Source organism: Fusarium musae, chromosome 11, assembly GCF_019915245.1.
Source record: "Fusarium musae strain F31 chromosome 11, whole genome shotgun sequence".
NCBI classification, from domain to species: domain Eukaryota; kingdom Fungi; phylum Ascomycota; class Sordariomycetes; order Hypocreales; family Nectriaceae; genus Fusarium; species Fusarium musae.
In genome coordinates this window covers 1,819,852-1,843,291 of record NC_058397.1, presented here as the reverse complement: position 1 = coordinate 1,843,291, position 23,440 = coordinate 1,819,852, and the positions used below count along the sequence as shown (strand labels likewise).

At 48.1% G+C, this 23,440-nt stretch overlaps 10 protein-coding genes and 1 non-coding gene across 11 annotated transcripts; 6 read left to right on the top strand and 5 right to left on the bottom strand.

Moving 5' to 3' along the window:
- Positions 1-496: 496 nt before the first annotated feature.
- Positions 497-2,450, top strand: J7337_013729 (uncharacterized protein; the record flags this gene model as incomplete). The annotated part of the gene is made up of 3 exons (XM_044831205.1): positions 497-798; positions 848-875; positions 924-2,450. The coding sequence occupies 3 exons, from the start codon at positions 497-499 to the stop codon at positions 2,448-2,450; spliced, it is 1,857 nt and encodes a 618-aa protein (XP_044674480.1).
- Positions 2,451-3,165: 715 nt separating this feature from the next.
- Positions 3,166-4,407, top strand: J7337_013728 (uncharacterized protein; the record flags this gene model as incomplete). The annotated part of the gene is made up of 5 exons (XM_044831204.1): positions 3,166-3,186; positions 3,236-3,288; positions 3,470-3,511; positions 3,561-3,627; positions 3,673-4,407. The coding sequence occupies 5 exons, from the start codon at positions 3,166-3,168 to the stop codon at positions 4,405-4,407; spliced, it is 918 nt and encodes a 305-aa protein (XP_044674479.1).
- A 638-nt stretch (positions 4,408-5,045) lies between these two features.
- On the bottom strand, positions 5,046-5,884 carry J7337_013727 (uncharacterized protein; the record flags this gene model as incomplete). Its single annotated transcript, XM_044831203.1, has 2 exons — positions 5,046-5,437; positions 5,485-5,884. 2 exons carry the CDS (start codon positions 5,882-5,884, stop codon positions 5,046-5,048), a joined length of 792 nt encoding a protein of 263 aa, XP_044674478.1.
- Positions 5,885-9,134: 3,250 nt separating this feature from the next.
- Positions 9,135-9,936, top strand: J7337_013726 (uncharacterized protein; the record flags this gene model as incomplete). Its single annotated transcript, XM_044831202.1, has 2 exons — positions 9,135-9,356; positions 9,403-9,936. 2 exons carry the CDS (start codon positions 9,135-9,137, stop codon positions 9,934-9,936), a joined length of 756 nt encoding a protein of 251 aa, XP_044674477.1.
- A 368-nt stretch (positions 9,937-10,304) lies between these two features.
- On the bottom strand, positions 10,305-10,397 carry J7337_013725. Its single transcript has one exon. It is a non-coding gene; the product is annotated as a tRNA-Phe (tRNA).
- Positions 10,398-10,850: 453 nt separating this feature from the next.
- On the bottom strand, positions 10,851-12,606 carry J7337_013724 (uncharacterized protein; the record flags this gene model as incomplete). Its single annotated transcript, XM_044831201.1, has 2 exons — positions 10,851-12,011; positions 12,223-12,606. The coding sequence occupies 2 exons, from the start codon at positions 12,604-12,606 to the stop codon at positions 10,851-10,853; spliced, it is 1,545 nt and encodes a 514-aa protein (XP_044674476.1).
- An 876-nt stretch (positions 12,607-13,482) lies between these two features.
- Positions 13,483-14,472, bottom strand: J7337_013723 (uncharacterized protein; the record flags this gene model as incomplete). The annotated part of the gene is made up of 2 exons (XM_044831200.1): positions 13,483-13,943; positions 13,995-14,472. The coding sequence occupies 2 exons, from the start codon at positions 14,470-14,472 to the stop codon at positions 13,483-13,485; spliced, it is 939 nt and encodes a 312-aa protein (XP_044674475.1).
- Positions 14,473-15,292: 820 nt separating this feature from the next.
- Positions 15,293-16,104, top strand: J7337_013722 (uncharacterized protein; the record flags this gene model as incomplete). The annotated part of the gene is made up of 2 exons (XM_044831199.1): positions 15,293-15,326; positions 15,380-16,104. The coding sequence occupies 2 exons, from the start codon at positions 15,293-15,295 to the stop codon at positions 16,102-16,104; spliced, it is 759 nt and encodes a 252-aa protein (XP_044674474.1).
- Positions 16,105-16,467: 363 nt separating this feature from the next.
- Positions 16,468-17,438, top strand: J7337_013721 (uncharacterized protein; the record flags this gene model as incomplete). Its single annotated transcript, XM_044831198.1, has 3 exons — positions 16,468-16,751; positions 16,803-16,984; positions 17,035-17,438. The coding sequence occupies 3 exons, from the start codon at positions 16,468-16,470 to the stop codon at positions 17,436-17,438; spliced, it is 870 nt and encodes a 289-aa protein (XP_044674473.1).
- A 62-nt stretch (positions 17,439-17,500) lies between these two features.
- On the bottom strand, positions 17,501-18,508 carry J7337_013720 (uncharacterized protein; the record flags this gene model as incomplete). The annotated part of the gene is made up of 2 exons (XM_044831197.1): positions 17,501-17,549; positions 17,643-18,508. 2 exons carry the CDS (start codon positions 18,506-18,508, stop codon positions 17,501-17,503), a joined length of 915 nt encoding a protein of 304 aa, XP_044674472.1.
- Positions 18,509-21,894: 3,386 nt separating this feature from the next.
- On the top strand, positions 21,895-23,399 carry J7337_013719 (uncharacterized protein; the record flags this gene model as incomplete). Its single annotated transcript, XM_044831196.1, has 3 exons — positions 21,895-22,153; positions 22,203-22,312; positions 22,386-23,399. 3 exons carry the CDS (start codon positions 21,895-21,897, stop codon positions 23,397-23,399), a joined length of 1,383 nt encoding a protein of 460 aa, XP_044674471.1.
- Positions 23,400-23,440: the final 41 nt, after the last annotated feature.

The following is a 23,440-nucleotide window of genomic DNA, read 5'->3' as shown; positions in this document are numbered from 1 at the left end:
GAGTGAAACAGAGTCTATGAGGATGAAGATGTGCGGTTTGGGATAATAAGTAGTCTCGCGTGCCCCGCTAAGTCGTTCGTATCCGAGCGTGCCTCGGGAGGCGAGAAAGTCTATATTGGTTCGCTGCAACTAGCGCGGTCGAGGCTGAGAAGGAATACGCAATTCATCATCGGCTTCAAACGGCATGTGATTCGACGGGAAAGATCCTTACGTTACTTCCCACGCAACGCTCACGCCTCACGGCAGGCGTCGCGACTTGCCGTTATACATACGTATAGAAGAGTTGAAAGCTGTATTTACTTTTCAATTCTCATACTCACCCGCTGCGCATTGTATCCCATCTTCAGACGAACAAACGAACTAAATCTCGGACTTGTCAAACACCGACGCTAAACCCCTCCCAGCCCCGACATCCCCGAGTCCTCCGCGCCCCCGAAGCCACCGAAACCACCGACGCTCTCTGTCTCCTTTCTACCTTACACTCCCCATCGTCATCATGGCCGAAATACGAAAATATGCATGTTCAATGTGCGCCCGAAGAAAAGTCAAGTGTGATCGTCAACATCCCTGCTCAAATTGTCAGAAGGGTAGAGTAGAATGTACCTACGAAGCGCCTCCTCCGCCGAAGCCTCGAAAGAGAGCTGCTGACGAGGATTTGCTGGCGCGGCTGGCAAAGTATGAGGAACTGATGAAGAACAGTGGTGTGGATTATAGTCAGCATGCTAATGTTTGGGTGGAGTCGGGGTTGGAGGCGAAGAGGGAGGATGATACGAAATTGGAGGATGCTGCGACGGAGTTGTAAGTTGACTTGTCCATTGATGGCATGCCCTGATGCTGATGTCTGTAGATGTCTTTGGTCAAAACTTAGCCACGAGGTAAGTCATGCGGATCATGATACGGCGCCGCGACTGACATCGTTGCAGCTCAAGTTTCCTCCCACGCTTACACTACGAAACAAAGATGACCCTTTCCTCCATCCATCACCATCATTCCACTCCATGATTTTCGACCCCGAATCAAAAGCCTACGAGAGTCATCCTGACCCAAAACAAATCTTCTTCTACTGGCAGACCTTTGTCGAATGCGTCAATCCCCTTATCAAGATCGTTCACGTCCCAAGTCTACAAAAGCGCATTTTAGAAGCAAGCTGGGATATAGCAAATACTCCAAAACCCCTCTCAGCACTAATGTTCTCCATTTATCTTCTTTCAGTTACCTCGCTGTCTTCAGAAGCTTGTCAGTCATCCTTGGGGGAGGATAGAGGGGCATTACTCACGCGCTATCGCACCGCGACGGTACGGGCGCTCACGGCAGCTGATTTCATGACGACGAAGGATCTTGAGACTCTTCAGGCTATGGTGCTGTTTACATTCTCAAACCCAGAAACGGAGCTAGCTAGTACCATGACTGCCGTTGCTATAAGAGCTGGACAGATGATGGGTCTACACAAATCAGACACCGACGCAAAACTATCCTTCTTCGAGAAAGAAATGCGAATAAGGCTCTGGTGGCAAATCAAGGGCCTCGACTCTCGAGTACGCGCTAGTTCAACACCAGGAATAAAACTCGCAAGATCAGAGTTTGGGGATATTCGCCTCCCCTTCAACATCAACGACGCAGACCTCCATCCAGACATGCTCGAACCTCCAGTCCAGCACACCGGCCCTACAGAAATGCTCTGCGTTCTGATGAAGTTTGAAGTAACACAGTGGCTACGCTCATCTCCCAAAGCAGCCAAAGTCTTTGACTGTATAGCGCCCGGTTTCGGAAGACCTGGAGGATCGACCAAAGCCGAAGACGAAGCGATTAACGAGCTTGAAGCTATCTACACAGAGAAATATCTTTCCAAGCTTGATAGAGCTGTTCCGTTTCATGATTTGACATATGCCATGGCTAAACTGGCTATTGCGAGAATGCGCTTTAGGTTACATCACCCCAGGGCTAGAGCAGCACCCGGTGATGCAGATGTTTACATGACGAAAGAGGATAGCGATATTCTCTTCAATGCAGCACTGTCGTTCTTGGAGCTAGTCAACGTGGGCATTGAGAGTAAATTCTCATCTCAGATGTTTACCCATCTAACATCACTCTACCAAATCGACGCTTGGATCTATGCCATCAGTGAACTACGCAGGCGACCTTCAGGCCCAAGAATTAACCTTGCTTGGAAGCTGGTTGACAGTTTGTATGCTGATCATCCTGAACTTGTGGATAGTGTTGATAATTCGCTATACACTGCTATTGGAAACTTGACTTTAGAAGCTTGGGAGACGAGGCGGAAGGCATTGACTGATGGTGAGCCGGTGCTGGCTTGTATTGAATTGCTGTGGCGTAAGAGACGGGGACAGGGTGATTCTGAGATGGCCGTTAGTGCACTGGATGCATGGGATTTTAGTGTCGGCGATGATCTGTTGGATTGGAACTACTGGAGTGATTTTGTGCGCTTTTAGCCCTTAATGATAGCTTTAGTATCAATGAAGTGACTCAATAAAAGCATATGAATTGTGCACCGTCGCATCGTCGTACATGCAACCACCTCCAACGTTTCACGGCGTACTTGCAGCTGGTGCAATGTCAAGCGCCTCCAATCGCATCACGACAGCATGAGTGGCCAGCAGGTGAACACGTTACAACGGCCCTCCCAGCCTCAAAAGGTTAACCATTTCCCACGACCAATAACCAAGCATGCCACGGTTGAAAAAGCTTGTTGTGAAGACGCCAGTAACAAGGGTCTTGCAGTCTTGTTAAGCCGTGGTCGCATTAGCGTAGTTGGCCCCGCAGGCGAGTGAAGAGACAAGAGATGACAGCTTCTTCAGAAGCATTTCTCATCGTCTTTTGAGAGGGAGGACTATATCGAAATGTTCCAGAATAAAGTTGCAGGTGTTGCAGATGTAGGTCGTATTCGTCTATTCATGATTGCTTGCATAATACCCCTTCCAACAAACAAAACAGAGACATGCACCACCATTGACCCCCATCTGCAATGCAACTAGCCCTGCCTGTCACTTTCCCAACATTGGATAGCGTCCTCCGTTCATGCATTGCAGCGCCTGCGGCACAGAGAAATCTGATATGTCATGCCACAAAGACATAAAGATACCGTCGACCCCGCACGCGTGAGTTTATCTCATCTCTCCGCGTCAAGAAACAAATTACAACAAAAAGATGGCGGCACAAATTGAAGCTGTATGTTATGGACTTGCTATAATGTGATCGACGACTGCTAATTTGGTAGGAACCTGAGTTGGATGTTGGGAACGACACGGAGAGTAACTTTAGTGCTGATAGGTATGCTGATGGAGATGAACTTTGGGACTGAGCTGACGGGGTAGTGAAACCGAGTCGACTGCCTCGATTACATCGAGCATTTTCGAGAATAAGTACTTCCAGGGGAGAACTTATGCTAATCCCAAATATGGAAAGCATTGGTAAGATATCTCGTATGAGAGTGAGCGTCGCTGATGAACAGGGCCCCCAACGACGAGGCGCAACTCGAAGCACTTGATCTCATGTAAGTTCATCGCCAAAGCTTGGGTATACATGTTGGCTAACTATCTTAGCCATCACTGGTTGACATTGATGCTCGACGACAAACTCTTCCTTGCTCCCATCGGCGATAACCCTCAGGTGCGTCTCTTCATCGCCGACGACTCACATCCTCACACGGCGTAGAAAATCCTCGACATCGGTACAGGGACCGGAATCTGGGCTATAAACGTAGCAGACGAATACCCATCAGCCAGCGTTATTGGTACAGACATCACGCCAACCCAGCCAAGCTTCGTTCCCCCAAATGTCGAGTTTCAGATCGATGATGCTCAACTCGAATGGACCTTTGAACCTGAATCTTTTGACTTTATCCACATTCGATATCTTCAGGGCACCATTGCCGATTGGGATAGGTTGTATGGCCAGATGTTCAAGGCTCTCAAGCCAGGTGGTTGGTTTCAGCACATAGAGCCCGATCTTCAAATGCTTTCCCAAAACCCCGAGATCAAAGTCGACGACGAGCAGTACGCATCCCTCCCCCCTCCCCTTCTTTTCACAAAACTTAACAAAGTCAGTATCTTCACACGCTGGGCAAAAATCTTCACCCAAGTCGGCGACACAATCGGCTGCACATTCGACTTCTCCAACGGCAAGCTCTCAACCCTCGCCAAAGACGCCGGCTTCGTATCCGTAACTCCGCAAACGCACAGAATCCCTGTTGGGCGCTGGCCAAAGGATAAGAAAAAGAAAGAGCTCGGTACTTTTGTGGGATTGTCGTTTAGCCAGGCGCTCGATGGTTTTGTGAAATTACCGCTTTGTGAGATTCTTAAGTGGTCGCCCGAAGAGATGCAGCTTTTTGCGGCGGAGATGAGAAAGATTCTTATGAATCCTAAGACGCAGGCTTATGGTCATGTGTAAGTTTGATGTTATAGATGAGTGGGAGGGATGCTAATGTGGTGTAGGTTTAGTGTTTATGGGCAGAAGCCTGAGAGGCCGAAGGAGAGCAGCCCGGCGACGGAATAGTGGTCTTGCTTGGATACATGGACTATGCGAGAAAGGGATACAATGACTTATGAAGTTTATGCTGTATTACTGAGAGACTGGTATTGAAGCGGTTTAACCTTGGTTTCGTGACGTTCTCCCCAGAAGGAAACCTCATCCATTCTGTCTTGCAAGTGAGGACAGCAACTCCTTTAAGCTTAGTCACAGAGATTTGGGAGGTCTAGAGTAAGTCGGAATTAGGTCACTGCTGGACGCTTCAACTATCATCTCTTCAGTGATCGGCTGAGTTCGACTCGTACATGGCTCGGGACTAAGATCCATCAAACGTTGAGATGCTACGCCTCTCTGGTCCAACTTCCGATATCAAAGGCATTAAAGAATCGATCTTGCTCATCAGCGAGGTGAGAAGAAGGGCAGCAATATTCATGAAGGAGCGGTCGGTCTTCTCCAACAGCAATGTATCTTGACTCTATCGTGTTATTTTCTCCAATCCAAGGCTACCAACCCAGCAAGTATTAGCAGAATCAAAAACCCAGCACCTATCCAAACACCTTCTAAGCAGTGTTGTAATACATCTCAATCTTCTTAATCTTAAACACAGCATTCTGCTTCGGAGGTCCAGCACTCCAGCCCTTATCACCATTAGACCAATTATTCCAGATCCAAGGTCCAGGCACATTGGGAACATCCTTCTTGGTAGACCACTGCTTCACACCATCAACGTAAAACTGAACAAGACCCTTGGTCCAGTCAATGCGGTACTCGTGCTCGGTACTCGTGGGATTCGCAGGAGGAAGGACGTCTTTGTGAGATGGTTCGCCGTCGCCGTCGTTGTCTTGGTTCGTGAACCATAGTCTACGAATACCGTCGTAGTTGGACTCGGACTTGGGATCGGAGAGCCACTCGATGTCGGTCTCTTGGCTGTCGGATTGGTAGAAGAACATTCCTGAAGACGTTAGTATATTTAAAGCTGAGATGACAATATAAACGTACCGTTGCAAACACCTGCAGGCTCGCTGAGAATAGCTGTTGTTCGGACAGAAGCGTACTTGATGTTCTCAATCTCAGTCGCTACCTCGGCAGCCTTGTACGGCTTAGACTTTTGTCCACCCGGGACGGTCAACTCAAGATACCCATTGCGGACTTTTACCCCAGACGGTGTAAAAACATGGGTCTTTCCAACTTGATAGTCGCTCGAGTAAAGACCCTCAGGAAGAGTCTTCCCATTAAAGGTCCAAACCTTCTTATTAGCGAATTTTGTCGCGCGGTCGACAATGTAATGACCATTCTCCAACTTTGGCTCGGGAGATCGTTTAGTAACGCATCCCTTAGGTGAGGCAGCCGTGAGGCCAAGCACAGTGAATGCAACGGAGACGTAGGAAGCAATATGCATGGTGAGATCTAAGGATATTCCTGGTACAAGTCCATCGCGACTTGGGGGGCTTGTTATATACCGAACCCATGACCTCGAAGGATCGTAGGATTCCCGTCTAGACCGCACTGAGAGGAATGTCGTATGTCTGATCTGGTCTAGCGGTGGATATCAAGGCTGAGCATTCCAGGGGTCCCCTGTAGACTTGGCTTTGTCAACATGCCAGACAGCATTGCAGATGTCTGGGCTTAGGCCCTGTTCCTTTCTAGCGGGCCGATCCTCTGTGGCTGAGTGATTTGTATTTATTGTCTCAGGATTTTGGTCCGTTTGAGATCTTTGCGAAGGAATAAAAGTCGTTATGCTTCATTTCTGGTATCCATTGTATATAAGCACTAAGGGTCTCGAAACAGGGCGGTGGCGGAGGCAAATAGCGGGCCCTGAATTTTCGGGTCAGCGCTTGCATTGGAAGGTTCTTACTGGTGATTTTAAGAGTGATGTCGTGGGTTCCCGGAATTCCGTGCTGGGGGCTATTGTTGGGCCTGGAATGTGGCTCCTCGGCCGGTTGTAGTGAGACTTGGCCGCAAATGGCTTGATCTTAGATCGTAGATCTGTTCCAGGCTTAAAATACACCCTAAGAGTTGAGCCTGGAAGAAAGTGTAGCTTGTCGAATGAGTCAATGGGTTGAGAGGAGCAGACGCATCGCAGCATAAGACCAGCTATTGTCCTTCAAGTGTCCCCGTTTCTCTAAAATTAACAGGTATCCCCAACACGAGGCTTCCGACAGCCATCACATCTAACATAGACAGGCAATATAGCACCAGAATCAACATTCCGAGTGCTGTGCATTGATACCGTGCTATCGTGTTTTCCAACTATGTATAACTTTCAGGACTATTTACTAATTCAATAAGTTAAGTATTAATAATTTTATTAAAGTAACTTATAGTTATATAGCTAGAGGCTTTAATAGCTAAAAGAATATAGGCTAGTTAAGTTTATAACGTTTAATATATCATGGTTTCAAACACGATATAACTCAGTGCACAGTAGGGATGTGCCGATCAAGATCAAGCCTGGTTTTATTACCGGTATGGCGAGTTTGTCCTTCCATGCAAATCTCTGCCAAGTCGGACGTAACTCTGCTGCAACTTTATCATGAAGACAGCTAGAGCACTCAAGGTCTAGAAACTTATTTTCTGCCCCGTATGATTCGTTATATATAACAACGAACTTATTACCGGGCCACGGGCCTGGTAAAGCATCTTCGTCGGTCGTGATTTTGAAATCAGCGAGTGGTGTCATGAGGTGATTCCGTGGTGGCCGGCAGTCGTCTGGAAGTTTATAGAATATCCCAGTGTAGATGACTTTTATCTGTCGACCACCGGCGGCAACCCTCTTTTCCAGAGCGAGATGGAGCTTTTGAATCCCGCCTCTAAATTGCGACCCTGGTACAGCAATACAATCGATATCGGTCGTTATGGAAGAAAGGAGCTCCAGTGAGCGTGCATCAAGTGTTCTCAGAAGAACAGTGTCGAAAGGTCGATTGAGGGAAGCCCCATTACCATTTTCGGCGGTCTGGTACGCGATGATACGAGCAAGGACTTTTCGACTCTCAGAGCAGACTCGGGAGAGATTCATTCCCTCGGAGATTGAGAAAGATCCAATCGTGCGTGGCTTGCCCCAGCGGCCTCTTATCCTCAGGTTTCGTTGCACAGAGATAAGGTACTCCCATATCATTTGGCGCAACTCGGGAGGAAGACGCGAAAAGCACGTAAATGTTGACAAGCCCTCGTTTGCGGGTGGTATTTCGGAAGGCTCCATGGTGAGAATGTGATGGTGGTCCGAGTAGGTGACGGTATGTTCTCAGTGCTTGTGAGGATCAGAATTTATTTATAGGACTGAAAATCAGAGCACGAACCAGGTAGATGCGACTCACCTTTTATGCCATTCACGAAAGGTTAAATATACTTCTTCACAAAGCATGTCCTGGAGGAGAAAGCTTATCTACAAGTCTTGCAATCTCTGTCATTGGCGTATATGATGATACACATGAACTCAAATCTTGACCCCCAACCCACATGACCAATTACACTATATAGCTGAGGTGGAATAAGCTCCAAGCCTGAATGCAATAGCACACATCCCAGAGTCACCTGAAATGCTATTGGCCAGTAAAGACAGGCAGCGAGCTTGCCTCCTAAAAGCTTATCTTGATCAAGTTTCCATGCTGTTCATGACCAAATTGCGTACGGCAATAATTTCAAACCCCAGAACCAGAAACTATTTCAGTACAGCGGCTTGGACGTTTTGCACCGAGATATCACGTTTCATTCGTCTAATTTGTTTACATAATGTCCTTCAACGCATCGCTCCTCATGTTGAGTATCAGGACACCTTGTCCTTGGCAACAAGGTTAACCTCCAACATTGAACTCAGGTATCCAGGTCAAGAAACACTGTAGACATGCATGTAAGCCACAAAGAATCATAAATCAACTCGTGTCGCATCTATCCGCATCAGTCAAGCGTCGCATGTCTGCTCTTACCCAGAAGCTCAGAATCCTGGTGAGCGGCCATGAAATGGTATTAGCCTAAAAGCATCCTTTGCTGAAACAGCAAATTCTCATTTACAAGGACTAAGGCTGCCCTATTGCAACAAAGGATGCGAGGCTAAACACGTTTTAATAGTAGTTATTGACGGTATAGTCTTCTGCATTGGATCCTCACTCCATCATAGAAGTCTGCAATCATGATCGCCGTCAGTACAGGCAGGCGATGTCAAGACCGCGCGTCGTGAACAGATTCAGAATAGTCTATTCCTCAGAGCATGAGATAAACGGCCTATTGAAGCCCGAGTATTACGATTCCAATCCTACAACTGTATCGCTTTGCCTGATTCTCTGCCCAGAACAGCGAAAGACCACGTAACCCCACGATCCTCACCAGTTGAACCAGCCAATAGAACAGGTGTCAGCCTGCTTACATCTCCAACCCCCCCCTGGAGCAAGATTCTTATTTCCTATTCAATCGATCTCAAGGCAACGCTAACATGGTCTGACCTCGTGTTCCTACCTTGTGAGGGGTACCGCCAAGACCATCACCAGTTTTGCCGAACGTGGCGCAGTATAAGAAGGATTGCAAAGGATTCAAAAGTCCCAATTGAAAGCTGGCAATACGAAAATTCCATATGTATATAAAACAGTAAGATTCGATACGTTTCAAGCCTCCTGTGCTAAGGTATTCTCTGCGTTATCTATTCCTCATCACTCAGTATGCATCTTCAATCTGCTCTTACTCTGGGCCTTTTGGCCAACTCTGTGTTAGCAGCTGGCTTTGACTGCGGTACTTTGGGATCTAGCAATGGCTTAAAGGCTGTTTCGAAGAACCTAGCAAATGAGCATCTCGAAATCCGAGGACAGCATAAGAATGTAGAAGTCAAGACCTACGTCCACATCCTCGCAGCGAGCAAGAAGGAGGAGGACAATTACCTTAAAGTAAGCGAAAACATAACTTTGGGGCCACTGTTCTAACTCTTCGCAGCAAGCTACGGTCAAGGGCCAGATAGACCTTCTCAATGAGAAGTTCAAGCCCTGGAATTTCTCGTTCAAGTTGATGAACACGACCCGAACCGTCAATTACGGCTGGGCCTATCCCATCAGTCCAGGAAGAAGTGAAGCCGAAGAGGAGCTCCGAGCTGCCTTGAGGCAAGGAACCTACAAGGACCTCAATCTGTTCTTCATCGCAAGTATGCCCCCTGGCGGAAAGTGCGAGCTCCCCGTTCCCAACCCCACCAAGGACGATATCCTCTTCGATGGCTGCATCATGAGGCCCGACAACCCTGGCGAAGTCCCTCCCAAGTTCAGCTACGTAACCGTCCATGAGGTTGGACACTGGCTTGGTCTGGAGCATACATTTGAGAATGGTTGCGAAGAGCCAGGTGATTATGTTGATGATACTCCTTATGAGGCAGGGCCTCCGGAGTATGGAGTGTGTCCTCCACCTGATCTAAACAGCTGTCCCGATAAGCCTGGTTTTGATCCTACAGATAACTTCATGGACTATGTTGAACCGTGAGTTGTTCATATCTCGAGACTGGAAACATGGCTAACGAGGTGTAGTGAGTGTGGTCCCAAGAGGTTTACGCCTGGACAAGCTGAGCGCATGCATAAACTTTGGAAGAAACTGCGCGCCAAATACTAAAGCCTCAGACTTCAATGAAATGTCACAAAGGTCGATCAATAACAGGATTGATACCAAGGGGTTGGGGGCGGGGCCGAAAGAGAGAGAACGGAGCCAAGGGCATGCATGACTATTGGAATGCATTTACTTCAATGCGGCGAGGGCAAGTTACGTGCAGAGGGATTGATTGAGAGTGAGTGTCCAGCGTTTAACTTTCCAAGTAAAAAGAAAATGATAAAATGACAGATGATAAAAAACCAAGTTGCGGTTTATGTGGATCGAACACATGACCTTCAGATATCAATTGATTGAAGTTTGACTTCAGTCTGACGCTCTCCCAACTGAGCTAAACCCGCTAACATATATCAAATTGGGCTCAGTAAGACACTCATCATTCGAGGTCGAATCGATGTCCACAGAAACTACCCTGCATCAACATCAACATCACAAAAAGACAGAAATATAGAGCATTGGATGATAGATAGGGGGCTGAAACTCAACTAAGTGGAAATAAAGATTAAATTTCATTATTCTCCGCTGCAAATCTAGGAAAAGTTAGGATTGTTTAAGCCCTCATTACGTAGGGCTCTAACAAAGATGCCGAGACGACGAGAGTCTCATCTTATTACCGCTCACCGCAATGAAGGGTTACATAGGAGTTGTTCATATGTCTCTTACGAAGAAGGAATTGCAGGCTTTTGGTGGCAAATTTTATTCACACGTCGCTGTAGCCATTATCCTGGATTTATAATTTAGCTGTCAATTGAGTCTTACGCCAATCTCACCTTGAGGTATGCGATATCGGCCTATTACGTTCTTACCTCCTCCATATACAAATCATACAGCCCGTCACCAAGATGTCTATTCCTATAAATCCATAAACGCTTCCCCTTCCCTCCCGCACTCTCCCCATCCAACACATCTTCGTCAACCATGCCCCTCAAGACCCTAGCCTCTGAAAGAGAATCGCCTTCTGGCACAACAACCCGTTCCGACACCTTAGTCGCCACAACAGCCACCAACAACTGAAGAAATGCCGTGATCCACAAAATCAAGGTAATGATTCCCCAGTGCGACACGTTGAGTTTCTGTCCGATCGTAGGCATCTGGCCGGCGAGTATAATATCTGTGTTTGTTTCGATTACAGCTGCCAGCATGCCCGTCGCGAAGCGCGATAAAAGGTATTCTAGCCATTCCGTTGAGCCATTAAGTGGCATGCCGTACGCCGACTCAACGGGGTAGCTGTTCGAGCGGGTATCGTTAGGGCCGTCGGCGTCTCCTAGGGCTATCGCCGATGTTGCTAAGCGCATCAGTCTCTGACCGACTTCATGCTCTGGCCTCTTGGCGTTTTCAACAGGGCCCATTTCTACGGTGCAGTTGTAAAGCCACGGATCTGTCGACGAAGGTTCAAACACCCAAACAATGCTGCAACCTCTGCCGCAGTTGTGAGAGGCAGATGTCATGTAAACCTTCTCACCAGGAACCTCCCTTGTAGGTAATGTGATATTTGTTTCTCTGCTCCCATCGTCGACCGTAATCAGCTGCCCAGTTCCATTGCCACCTTGACGGACCTTCAACGCGTCGCAATGCGTCGTGGTATTCACTTTCCTGTCGGTGACCGCTGAGACAGGAGCGCTTTTCGGATTATCCAAAGAAAGCGGATTCGTCTCACGAAAGACGTAGGCACAAGACCCGCCCGCACTAAACAGAACCTCATTGTCTGTAAAGAATAAAGTCCCAGGGGAAAGGATCTCATCGGGACTACCTTCGTTCAAAGCCAGGGATATGATCCCATAGCTGTTCGCCGCGTACTCTTCGCTCTTTGTTGAGCCGGATGTGTCGATAATATTCGAGCTTGAGATGGTGCTTAAATTCGCGATGGAGACGTTCCCGGGAACCAAGAGGGCTTGATCTTCGGTTTTATCGACGGAGTAGCATAGACCCAGTGAGGCATAGCCGATTTGAGTTGCCTGAGTGGGTTAGTGAGTGGTTGAGAGAAAACAGATGGAGACATACAAGAAATAGCGCTACCCAAGTTGCGACTCCGACATGAATTGTCCACCGACTCGATTTAAATGCCAAGACCAATACTTGACTCATGCTATGAACATGCAAGATCGCTTTGACCTATTTTACAGCCATTAGTTAACTACCCGTTTCCAAACCTCGTCCAACGCTTACTTTTTGACGAGACCTCGGCCGCTTACTCAAAATCCACCATCTCAAATCCTGCACCGCATGTGTCAACTGACTCATAGTCGACAGACCTAGCGCAATAAGAAACCCCGTGATGAGCGCATTAAAATACTTCTTCTGCTTCTCCGATATGACATCGTAGAGAGCATATGCGATCAAGATACCGTAGACGACTATGATGAAGATAACTGTGATGAACCATTTGCCGATGAGGCCGAGCCAGAGTTTTACTTTTGATCGGCGACGAGCTGGAAGACCTTGGAAGGTTATGGGTGGTGGGCTCGGTGTAGTTGTAGTCGGCGGGTTCTGGAATTCAAGATGGATGTCGTGCTGGCCGTTTGACGGCACGGCGTAGTATTGCCCTGCCATTGTGATCGAAAGTAAACGAAATGCGAATATTCAACGGGATGGAATCTCGATGGCTATAAAGATCATGCCGGATCCACGGTCATGGCGCAGGAATCCACAGTGAATCCATCGCTCAGCCTCGTCAAGCAATTAGGTTTTCGCCTAGCTATACCATCAGGGGATAGCGTGCTTGGTGATCCCCTCAGCCCGGCAGTATCTCGTTTTCATTGGTTTGGTCGTATAAAAGAACATCGGCGAGCATCATAGCGCCACTACGGAAAACTGGGAGCCGTTGCATGTGAAACCATTTTAGGGAAGTTTGGACTGTTCTGAATATTCTGGACTTCTTGGCAGGCAATGCGTATGACAGTAGGAGAACAGCACTCGGATAGGTGTAAAGAGCGAATATTGAATCCACCTTTCCATAAGATCAAACAGAGCATGAGGCATAGAAGAATTTGCAAAAGTACTCCACTCTACACCTTTCAGGTCCACTACTGACCAACGCTTTAACTGGACTCGAGATAAGCAACTGAACTCGCGAGATGCTGAGGCGTTGGAACAAGATGTAACGTTTGCTCCGCATCTGCAGTTCTACTCAATTTTGCAGTCCTCCAAGCACATACGACCATACCTGCAGGAAAATACGGGATCCCGTCCGCTCTCCCATAGTCAAGCCTGTAAGGGGCGGATTAGTAGTTGGGTCGGTGACGACCAGCGAATCCCCGCTGTTGTATGTTTTTTGCCCTTTATAAATGAACCTGGGCAGTGTATTCTTTTTGCAGGCGCTTCAGATCCTCTCCGAACCCCTCGAGCATCGCAGTACCGTTATCTTGTTAGCGAGACAGCCAATCATCTTAAACCTATCTTAACTTCGCATAGTACCTGTTCTTGAGGCTACATAAACCCCCATGAGCGTGCATAGTTATCAATACCGTCAATAAAGGTTTCCCGAGGCTCCTCCAAGAACATCGGGATGTACTCCTGCACCCACTCAGACTCCCAGTGGTTGGTATACACAGCCTTGTAAAACTCCCAGTAATCGGGATACCAACCTGACTGGTGCCAGTCTATCAAAGCGACAACACGGCAAGGTGATCCTTCAGAGACCATTATGTTGCTTTGGTGAAGGTCAGCATGAGTGAACACAACTTCAGGATCGTCAGGTAGTAATTGACGATATGGATCAGGTATATCCTCAAACTTATAACCTTCCCAGTGGGGACCACTAGCGGCTTGTAGTCTTATCAGGAAAGAAAACCAGTCATGGAATTCTTTCACTGATGAAAACGGTCCTGCTCTTGGTCGGATTCCGTCGGCGAATGCCACATCTTGTAGTGGTCCGCGGTTGATTTGTCCTGTTGACAGATCAATATGGTAGTTCCCATGGCAGCCGGAATGTCACGTACCAAGAAACCTATCCTCTGGATCGCGTTTTATCCGACGTAACTCATTGACCATATGTCGCAATTGTTCGCAAACCCCAACTTTGTCATCCCTACTCAAGGAATCCCATCTTTTCTCCAAGGTCATGCCTTTGACCAGCTCCATATACAAGAATACTTTTCCTCCATCTTCGGTCCAGCCATATATCTCAGGTACAGAGACGCTTAGAAGATATCGATACAACCACCAAAGGCACTGGCCTTCCGCCACAGTGACGCGAGGCTCTTTGCCGAATTTGACGACTAAGCCAAGCGATTCAAAGATAACAGTATTCTTCCTATCAAGGACGTGGTCGCCAGCTTCACTCTTGGCTCGGACTTGATCAGCAGATGGAAAGGTTGCTTCAGGCCCATTGCGTGCGAAGAACGTAGAGTCTTTGAATGTGACTCTAGGGCCCCTGGGGAGAGAGTCAACGAGGATCGTGGGCGGCGAAGTTTGCATCTTGGAAGATCTGTATCTGACGAAGAGGGGAGAGCATGTTGGTTAGGCACCATTGCTAGGCTTTGGTTGTTGGTTCGACCTTTCGACGGATGAAAGCCGGGCCGCTATATATCCAATCAGAAGTCAAGTTTATTCACTCTGCAACAAACATGATACAAATAGTAGTTCACGCTATGGCCAATTCCAATCTTCATTACATACGTCCTTCCAGGGCTCTGTGAGGTAGATGAATCATAACAACAAGATATACAACGAGGAGAAACGACCCATGGATTCAATATCGCCCGTAATTGATTGATACAAGAAATTTGGACATGTTACGTGGTCGAGTATGCCAATCAATACTTGATACATAAAGCGTTCAACTACCTTGAGGGCTTATGTTACTGGAGAGATTTTACAGGACCTTTCCTTCCACGATAACACCGGTGTTAACCCTAGTTCTTCCAGGTGACCGCCCATAGAGCTCGTCTGGATGAAGTACACCAAATTACGGCTTCGATTCGGAATACAGCAAGCATTCATGCCTAGGATACCAAAACATGGTACAAACCCAGTCTGAATAAATCCTGCAGGAACCGAACCCAAGCAGAAAGATGCAATTGGCCAATGAGCTCGACCTGATATCTCCGTTGATGTATCTCCGGGCGTTCCGACAAGATGCCCGCGGGCGGATTTTAAGCTACACCTTGCCTTAAGTCCGCCAGTAGCGACATGAGGAGATGGCACAACAGCATTGCTACATATATCCTATATTTCGGCCAAAGCCCCGTTGAACTTGCTAGTTCGCCACTAACACTCATGGTTTGCCTAATTCAGTATGTCCAAATACAAGCAGCTTGTCCTTATTACCGGTGAGTCACCGCACACAAAGACACACAGACTCTCCATTGAGATACCCAACTAGGCGCCAATCAAGGCGTCGGCTTCGAAACCGCCAAGAACCTAGTTCTCTCCTCGGTTAAATACCATGTCATCATTGGAAGTCGAGATGAAGCCAAGGGGGAGATAGCAGCGCGATCACTCCAGTCCCTCGACGACATCAAAGGAACAGTCTCCAGCATACAGATTGACGTCACGGATGATAATTCCGTCGATGCAGCTGCACGGACTCTAGCTTCTGAATGGGGGAGGTTGGATATTCTGGTCAATAATGCTGGTATCATCTCGATGGCTAGTCCTCCAACGCGCGAAGCTTTTCGCAGGGTTCTGGAGACGAACCTCGTTGGTGCGCTTAGCGTCACAGAAGCTTTTCTCCCTCTTCTTTACAAGTCAGAGCATAAACCTCCTCGTCTCGTCTTTGTCACTTCAAGCACCGGGTCTATCACTCATACATCTAACCCTGAATCGCCACTTCATAGCGCTGGAGCGATGGAATACCGGACTAGTAAAGCTGGGCTGAACATGCTCATGACGATGTATAACATTCGACTTAAACAAGAAGGATTCTTGGTATTTGGGGCGGATCCGGGATTATGTGCGACAAACTTTACGAGTGATGCTGAGTCTCTTAGGCAGCGAGGAGCAGCGGAGCCGATTGAGGGAGGGGAGAGAATTGCGCGTGTTGTTAAGGGTGAGAAGGATGAAGATGTTGGGAAGGTTATCGGAGTTCAGGGTGTAAACCCGTGGTGATACCACTGATTTGGTTTCCGGGAAGCAAGTAGTAAAGGGGATGCATAAGAATGGCGAATTGTATGGCAGAATCGCCTGGACATCTGAAGCTTGGTGACATCAGTCTCTGGGTGTCGGGTTGTCCATTATTCTCAAATCACAACTAGGAATCAAATTATCTCCGGCAGGAGGTCCCTTTCAAGCGAATGTAGCCAAGATTCACTAACGTTAGCTGTCAGGCAGGTCCCACTGATGCTGACACAATCCACCATGGAGGATCCCGAACCCGACTCTCACCGCAAGTATAAAGCATGATCCTCACGCTTTTTGTCATCAGACTGCTCTGCAGTCCTTTAAGAACCAAAGGTACATACTTCTTTAATCATGCGCCTAACTTGGTTCATCACCGGCTGCTCCAGTGGGTTTGGCGAAGCCCTCGTTCGTCAGCTTCGATCTGCAGGGGATAACGTCATAGCCACTGGTCGCGACGCCGATACAAAGCTCTCACACCTCAAAGAAACGGGTGCAGCTATCCTAGATCTCGATGTTTCATCATCTCCTGAGATCATCAAGTCCAAGATCGACGAAGCTTGGAGTATCTACGATAGAATCGATGTCGTCGTTAATAACGCGGGGTACATCCTCAGTGGGGCAGTGGAAGAGCTGACGTTAGTAGCATGGATTGTGATCTATGATGCATGTAGCTGATGATGCCATAGTCAAGAAGATGTGGAAAAGTCGTTCAAGGTGAATTTTCACGGACCTATGAACGTCACACGCGCGGTCCTACCATACTTGAGGAAGAAGGGGTCTGGAACTTTGCTATTCGTCGGATCCCAAGCTGGCTGGCACGCTGATCCCAGTGCATCAGGATACTGCGCCAGCAAGTTCGCTCTAGAAGGTAAATTAAGCCAAACCCTCCGTCCAAATTTCACTTACTGATACCCTCAGGCGCCGTCGAGTGTCTATCAAAAGAACTCGCCATCTTCGCTCCAGGTCTAAAGGTCCTCATCGTCGAACCAGGATACTGCCGCACTCCAGTTTTCAACAAGATCCAGCACGTTGAAGCTCGTGTTCCAGAGTATGCCCAGTTCAATGAAGCGGTTCGACAGGCTGAGGCGACTTTGACGGAGAATTCGCCGGGAGATCCTGAGAAGGCTGTTGCTAGGATGATTGAACTCGTCAAGGGCACCGGCTTTGCAGAGGGTAAAAAGGTGCCTTTAAGGGTACCTTTGGGGTCGGATAGTTGGTCGAGAGTGAAGACCAAGTGTGAAGAAACGTTGGAGATTTGCCGTGAGTGGGAGGAACTGGCAAAGAGCGTTGATATAAAAGCCGAAATGGTACAAGCAGAATGAACAGAAGAAATCAATTTGACGATATGAAGTCCAGGCTTGTCTCTATGCATAACCGGAAAATATCACGTCCCATAAACCAGCTTCGCCATCCTATCCCTATCGTAGTTCCCACTACACAAGATAACAGTACTAATCTGATGTTTGACCCTATCAGCAACTTTATGAAACCCAGCGAGCGCCAATGCCGAAAACCCGTCAACGTACTGCCTCTCCTTCAAATGAAGCTGTCTCAACGCCACCAGAATCTCCGCCTCTGTACAGGCAACGACATGATTAACCGTAGCCCTCGCCATCCGAAAGTCAATCCCATCCCGTACAACGTCATTATCTTCTTCGCATGCAGCAATCGTAGGTGAAGTCTCCGTCTCGATGGGAAATCCAGCGGATAGAGAAGCAGCGAGTGTCATCGAGTTTAGTGCTGTGACGCCCCAGACTTTGACTTTGGGCCGTAAATCGCCAGCTTGTCTTTTTGCGTCTGTGGCGAAGCAGCCTATGGCACTTATGAGTGCAATGTCACTCAAGGGCGCGAAGATATTGTGGATATCCTTCCCGTAGGCTTCGAATTGCTGGAGGACTTCGACGCAGACGGTGCCTAGACCTGCGAGGAGCATCAAATCATCACAGGGTGAGAAGTATATATGGCCTAATTGCTCAGCGAGGTCTTTTGCATACGCTCTCGCTTCATTGAGATCATGCCCGTATCGCACAATCTCAGGACCGTACTGCATCACCTTATCAAGCAGATGTTTCTCAACTGCCATTGGCATGACAATAGTGACTTTTGTCCCGAGTGCATGCGCCGCAAGTGCAGCACCCATGGCATGATTCCCCGTCGACGCTGTGACGAATGGCTTTTTCGAAGGGTTGTCCTTCATTCTTGCTATGGCACCACGGAAGTGGTAAGAGCCAGTGAACTGACGGTGATCGAGTTTGAACCAGAGTTTTGAACCGTACTTTTTATTGATGGTTCTGGATGGGATGAGGGGTGTGCGGTAGACGTAGAGTTTGTTGAGACTCCATTGTCTGAGGGCTTCTTGGCCGATAGCGAAGATCTCTGGGTTGGTTGGCATTTTGACGTGCTTAACATAGCGTTAAACTTTTATTTATGGGGTTACGCAGCATAATGGAGTTTGTATTGGTGACTGTCGTCAATTGACACGATCCGTCATGCTTTGGATGGTTTTAGTCGCGTGTTTGATGCCGGCGCCAAAGATTGCTCGCGTCCTGGCCAGGGGGCTAAGATGGACTGTGATTGGCCACCGAGCGTCTGCCGAGTTTTCAACCCTGTCTAACTGTCGATATGCGGGGTCCATTCACATTCACTTCTCTCATTTTGTTTGTGTCACATCAATTCTCATCGCGATGATGAGAGGCCATCCAGAATTTCACTCTATGACCCTGAAAGTAGCTCTGAATTAAATCCCAAACACAATTCTCATTGCTTGTGTCTAACCATCTCACACACTGAGTATATGACGCAACTGAGAGCCTATGGAGCCGTCTCAGAGACGACGTGCAGGATGCACTGAGTGCAAGAGGAAGAAGGCAAAGGTATCCTCACTATCTGCTCTCATATTTCGCTCGTATTGACATTGAACAAGTGCGATGAGAAGAGGCCATCATGTTCACGATGCTACAAATACCCTCACCTATGCTCATATGAGTTGAGCGTCAAGAACTTCAGAGTGGTGAAACGGAAGACAGCGAATAATACCCAGGTATTTCATTTACCTTCAACTGAAATGATTCAATTGAATACAGACTCACTCCATAATACCCACACAGATCACGACACGGCCATCTTCAACCGGTGACATAGCTAGTGAACGACAAGTGTCTCTGGTCCCAACATCAGTTGCTACCCCCAACCAACTCATTTCTTATACCAACACATCCGATACATTTGAGAGCGACTTTCTTTCAACATCAATACTAAACGACTCTTCTGAATTCCTGTTTTCCTTTTCTGCAGCGAGCCCACCAAGGTTCAGTATCTCCCTCTCCCTTCCATCCAGCCCTCCACTCCGGTCTGATCCTCGGCGGATCTACTTCCAGCACTTTGTAGCCCACACAGCAACAGTATACTGGCCACTACAACGGGATATGGCTCTAAGCTTGATTCTACCAGCCGCTGATCTCAGCCCCTGTATAATGGGGGCAATGATCGCCGCCAGCAGCAGCCAACTCTTCAGAATGGTGCGAAACCCAGAGTCGAAGAGTGCAGCAATATCGGCGACTGTAGAGTGTCTGGGGAGCCTACGAGAAGCAATTACTTCACCGGGATTTGGCGACCTTGGGGTGACTATACTGCCGACAACGTTGATGCTGGCCACAACATGTGTTTGCGCGGGGGATACTACGACCTTTCGGAAGCATCTCAACGGGGCTCTTCACATTGTTCAGCGCGACAAAGCGAAGTATAGCCTGGACCCTTTATGGTGGATGAGTCTCAAGTGGCTCGTCCACATGCTTTTGATGAATAGACTGTCAGGCCTGCCCCTACCTTCACGGCAGACGAAAGGGTTCATTGACTGGGACTACCTTTTGACATGTATGCCTGACTTTGGTCGCATTGATCTCACCTCTGGCTTTTCTAGTGAGCTGGTGACTGCTCTCAATAGGGTGTGCGAGCTATCTGAGCCGCGTTGCATGGATATCGATGCAAGTGGCCAATTGCATGGAAATGGCCTAGCACGCAGTGCAATTTCTCACGAACTTGAACTTCGATTAATCGAGCTTCGGAAGAAGACCGCTTCAACAGTAACAGACACGGTGCTCCGGACAGAACTAGAAACCACCCACAGACTGTTCACTGATGCAACGCTACTATGTCTATACAGACGAGTTGACGAACTACCCAAGGACAACCCTAAAATTCAGGCAGCAGTGAAATCGATCATCAACTGCTTACAGAATACTCACAAACAGTCTCCTATTCACGCTCAGCTCTTGTGGCCACTTCTTGCAGCAGGCTGCGACTCAACGGCTCATGCCGAACGCACCATTGTTGTAGAGACGATGGAGAGCATGACTGCACGGGGATTAGGTAGCTACGAAAATGTCCTCGAGTTCATGAGGGATTATTGGAAGAATGGTGGCGATATGAGATGGGACTTGTTCGCCAAGCAAACAGGAAAAGACCTCGTACTGTTCTGATGTCGTCAATGCAGTAATGATGTGAATAACACCGAACTTATAACTGCGCCTTGACATCTTCATCGAGCCAGCGGATAGTCACGGATGGCCTCAAATCCGATTATGGACTGAATCTTAATGTCAGTCGGTCAGAATACACCGCTCTTCATGCTTTACAAAAGGAGTGAATAAGCTCGCTTACAGCAAGCATGAGTTGCATTGCTACGTCGCACGGCCATAGTGTTGGGTTTGGGAGGTAACCTCGGCAATCGAGTACAGTGATCGACAGCATAAACACCATATATGGACCCAGCACCCCCAAAGCAAAGTTTTCACGATACTCATGCAATGACTAAAATCAACATCTGATATCAGTTCATCCAATTCTCGGCTCTTTACCGGCGGTGATGAAGCAATCACCAGCTGAACATCCAGTAATCTATTACCCGCAACGGTCATCATGCTAATAGGATAAGATACGAAAGAAGAAGTCGAGATTATTTCCACCACGGAGAAACATTCTTGGCTTAGTGAGATCAAGAGAGTAGGACCGAAAACTGCCGGTAGGGCATTATTCGTCAAAGAAATCATAGGCTCAACGAGGGTTACTACACATGCAGAAATCCGGGGTTGACAGCCGAGGATGTATGCTAGACACACACACTTGCGGGGGCGGCCCGAATAAACGGAATATAATGCTAAAACGGTAAAAGTGCTGAAGGCCATCAAGATGTTGTTCCAAACGAACAACAGGAAGTTTTACTTAAATGGTGCTAGCCCGTGCGATGCTGAAAAAGCTCCGTGATGGAATAGGGAGGTGAGCAATTTGAAACATGTACAAATGACGAAATACCCATGTAGACGACAAACGTGGTGCATGATACGCGCAGGGAACACGCGGAAACTCCGCCTGTTAACGTGACACCAAGGAGATCGAGTTTCGGGCCGATACCAAGTTTAAGAGGTCATCTGGTGTACCCCTGCCACGATGATCACCATTGGAGCTACCGTCTCAACTTCAAACGCTCGTGCACTATAATGTTTAATGACATGACCCCGCAGACGCACCCAATCATACGCGAGAAGTCAGCTCCGGAGGTTTTTGCGGCTTTGGGTCGCCTGTTAACCCACTGTTAACGAATCCTTTGGTCCTTGGTGCTATACCTGAACAATGCTCTAACACTGTAATTAAATCCTTTTCATCCGAAACATACTATTCGTCTTGTCTTGAACACTTTCAATTTTACGATAAAAGGGCTTTGTCCCAGCGCGTCTCAAGATTCATCAGCACTCTCATCTTCATTCTTCGCCTCAGTTCAATATGAAGTTCTCTCTTCTTGCGACCATCGTCGCTAGCATTAGTCCGCTTGCACGCGCAGCAGATGCAAACGCTTGGAAGTCGCGAAATATTTACTTCGCACTTACTGATCGTGTTGCGCGGAGTGCTGATGATAATGGCGGTAGTGCATGCGGAAACCTCGGGAATTACTGTGGTGGAACTTTTAAGGGCTTAGAGTCAAAGCTTGATTATATCAAGGGCATGGGATTTGATGCTATTTGGATTACTCCTGTTGTTGACAGTAAGTGGTGCGAAAATGAGTGAAAGAATGTGACTGACCAAGGCGATAGATACTGATGGCGGATATCATGGATACTGGGCTAAGGATCTGTATGCGGTCAACTCTAAGTACGGTACAGCAGATGACTTGAAGAGTCTTGTCAAATCTGCCCATGACAAGGTACGCCAAATTACTCTTCCTGCTGTGACCGCCTTGATGGTCTGTCTTGGTGATCCTGTGCTGACTGTTCCAGAACATGTACGTCATGTGCGACGTCGTCGCAAACCACATGGGCAAAGGCATCTCAGACCACAAACCCTCCCCCCTCAACGAACAAAGCTCATACCACACGCCCTGCGACATCGACTACAGCAACCAGAGCAGCATAGAGCAGTGCGAAATCGCCGGTCTTCCCAACCTCAACACCGGCAGCGACACCGTCAAGAAAGTCCTCTACGACTGGATCAAGTGGCTTGTCTCCGAGTACACCTTCGACGGTATCCGCATCGATACAGTCAAACATGTCGAAAAGCCGTTCTGGCCTGGTTTCCAAGATGCAGCTGGTGTTTACGCCATCGGTGAGGTCTGGGATGGAGGACCTGATTACCTCGCTGGTTATGCACAGGTCATGCCTGGTCTTTTGAACTATGCTATGTATTACCCCATGAACCGGTTCTACCAACAAAAGGGTGATCCTTCAGATGTTGTCGCCATGCACGATGAGATCAGCAACAAATTCCCTGATCCCACTATCCTCGGAACATTCATCGACAACCACGATAACCCCCGTTGGCTAAGCCAGAAGAACGACAAAGCACTGCTTAAAAACGCCCTCGCATACGTCATACTCGCTCGAGGCATTCCCATCGTCTACTACGGAACAGAGCAAGGTTACGCTGGAGGCAATGATCCTGCTAACCGTGAGGACCTCTGGCGAAGCAGCTTCAGCACCGACGCGGATCTCTACCAACACATCTCACGTCTCTCCAAGGCTCGCACAGCGGTCGGTGGTCTTGGTGGAAATGATCACAAGCATCTCTACTCGCAGGACAGCGCGTATGCTTGGAGTCGTGCTGATGGCGATCTCATTGTTCTTACTTTGAACCGCGGACAGGGGTACTCGGGGCAATACTGCTTTAACACTGGAAAGAACAACAAGACCTGGGACAAAGTCTTTGGAAGTGGAACTGTTACCTCTGATGGCAATGGTCAGGTTTGTGTTAGCTACACTAACGGCGAGCCCGAAGTCTTGGTTGCGTCTAGCTAGATGGCATAAAAATGGGGTTGGCTTCGTACTGGATGCGGTCT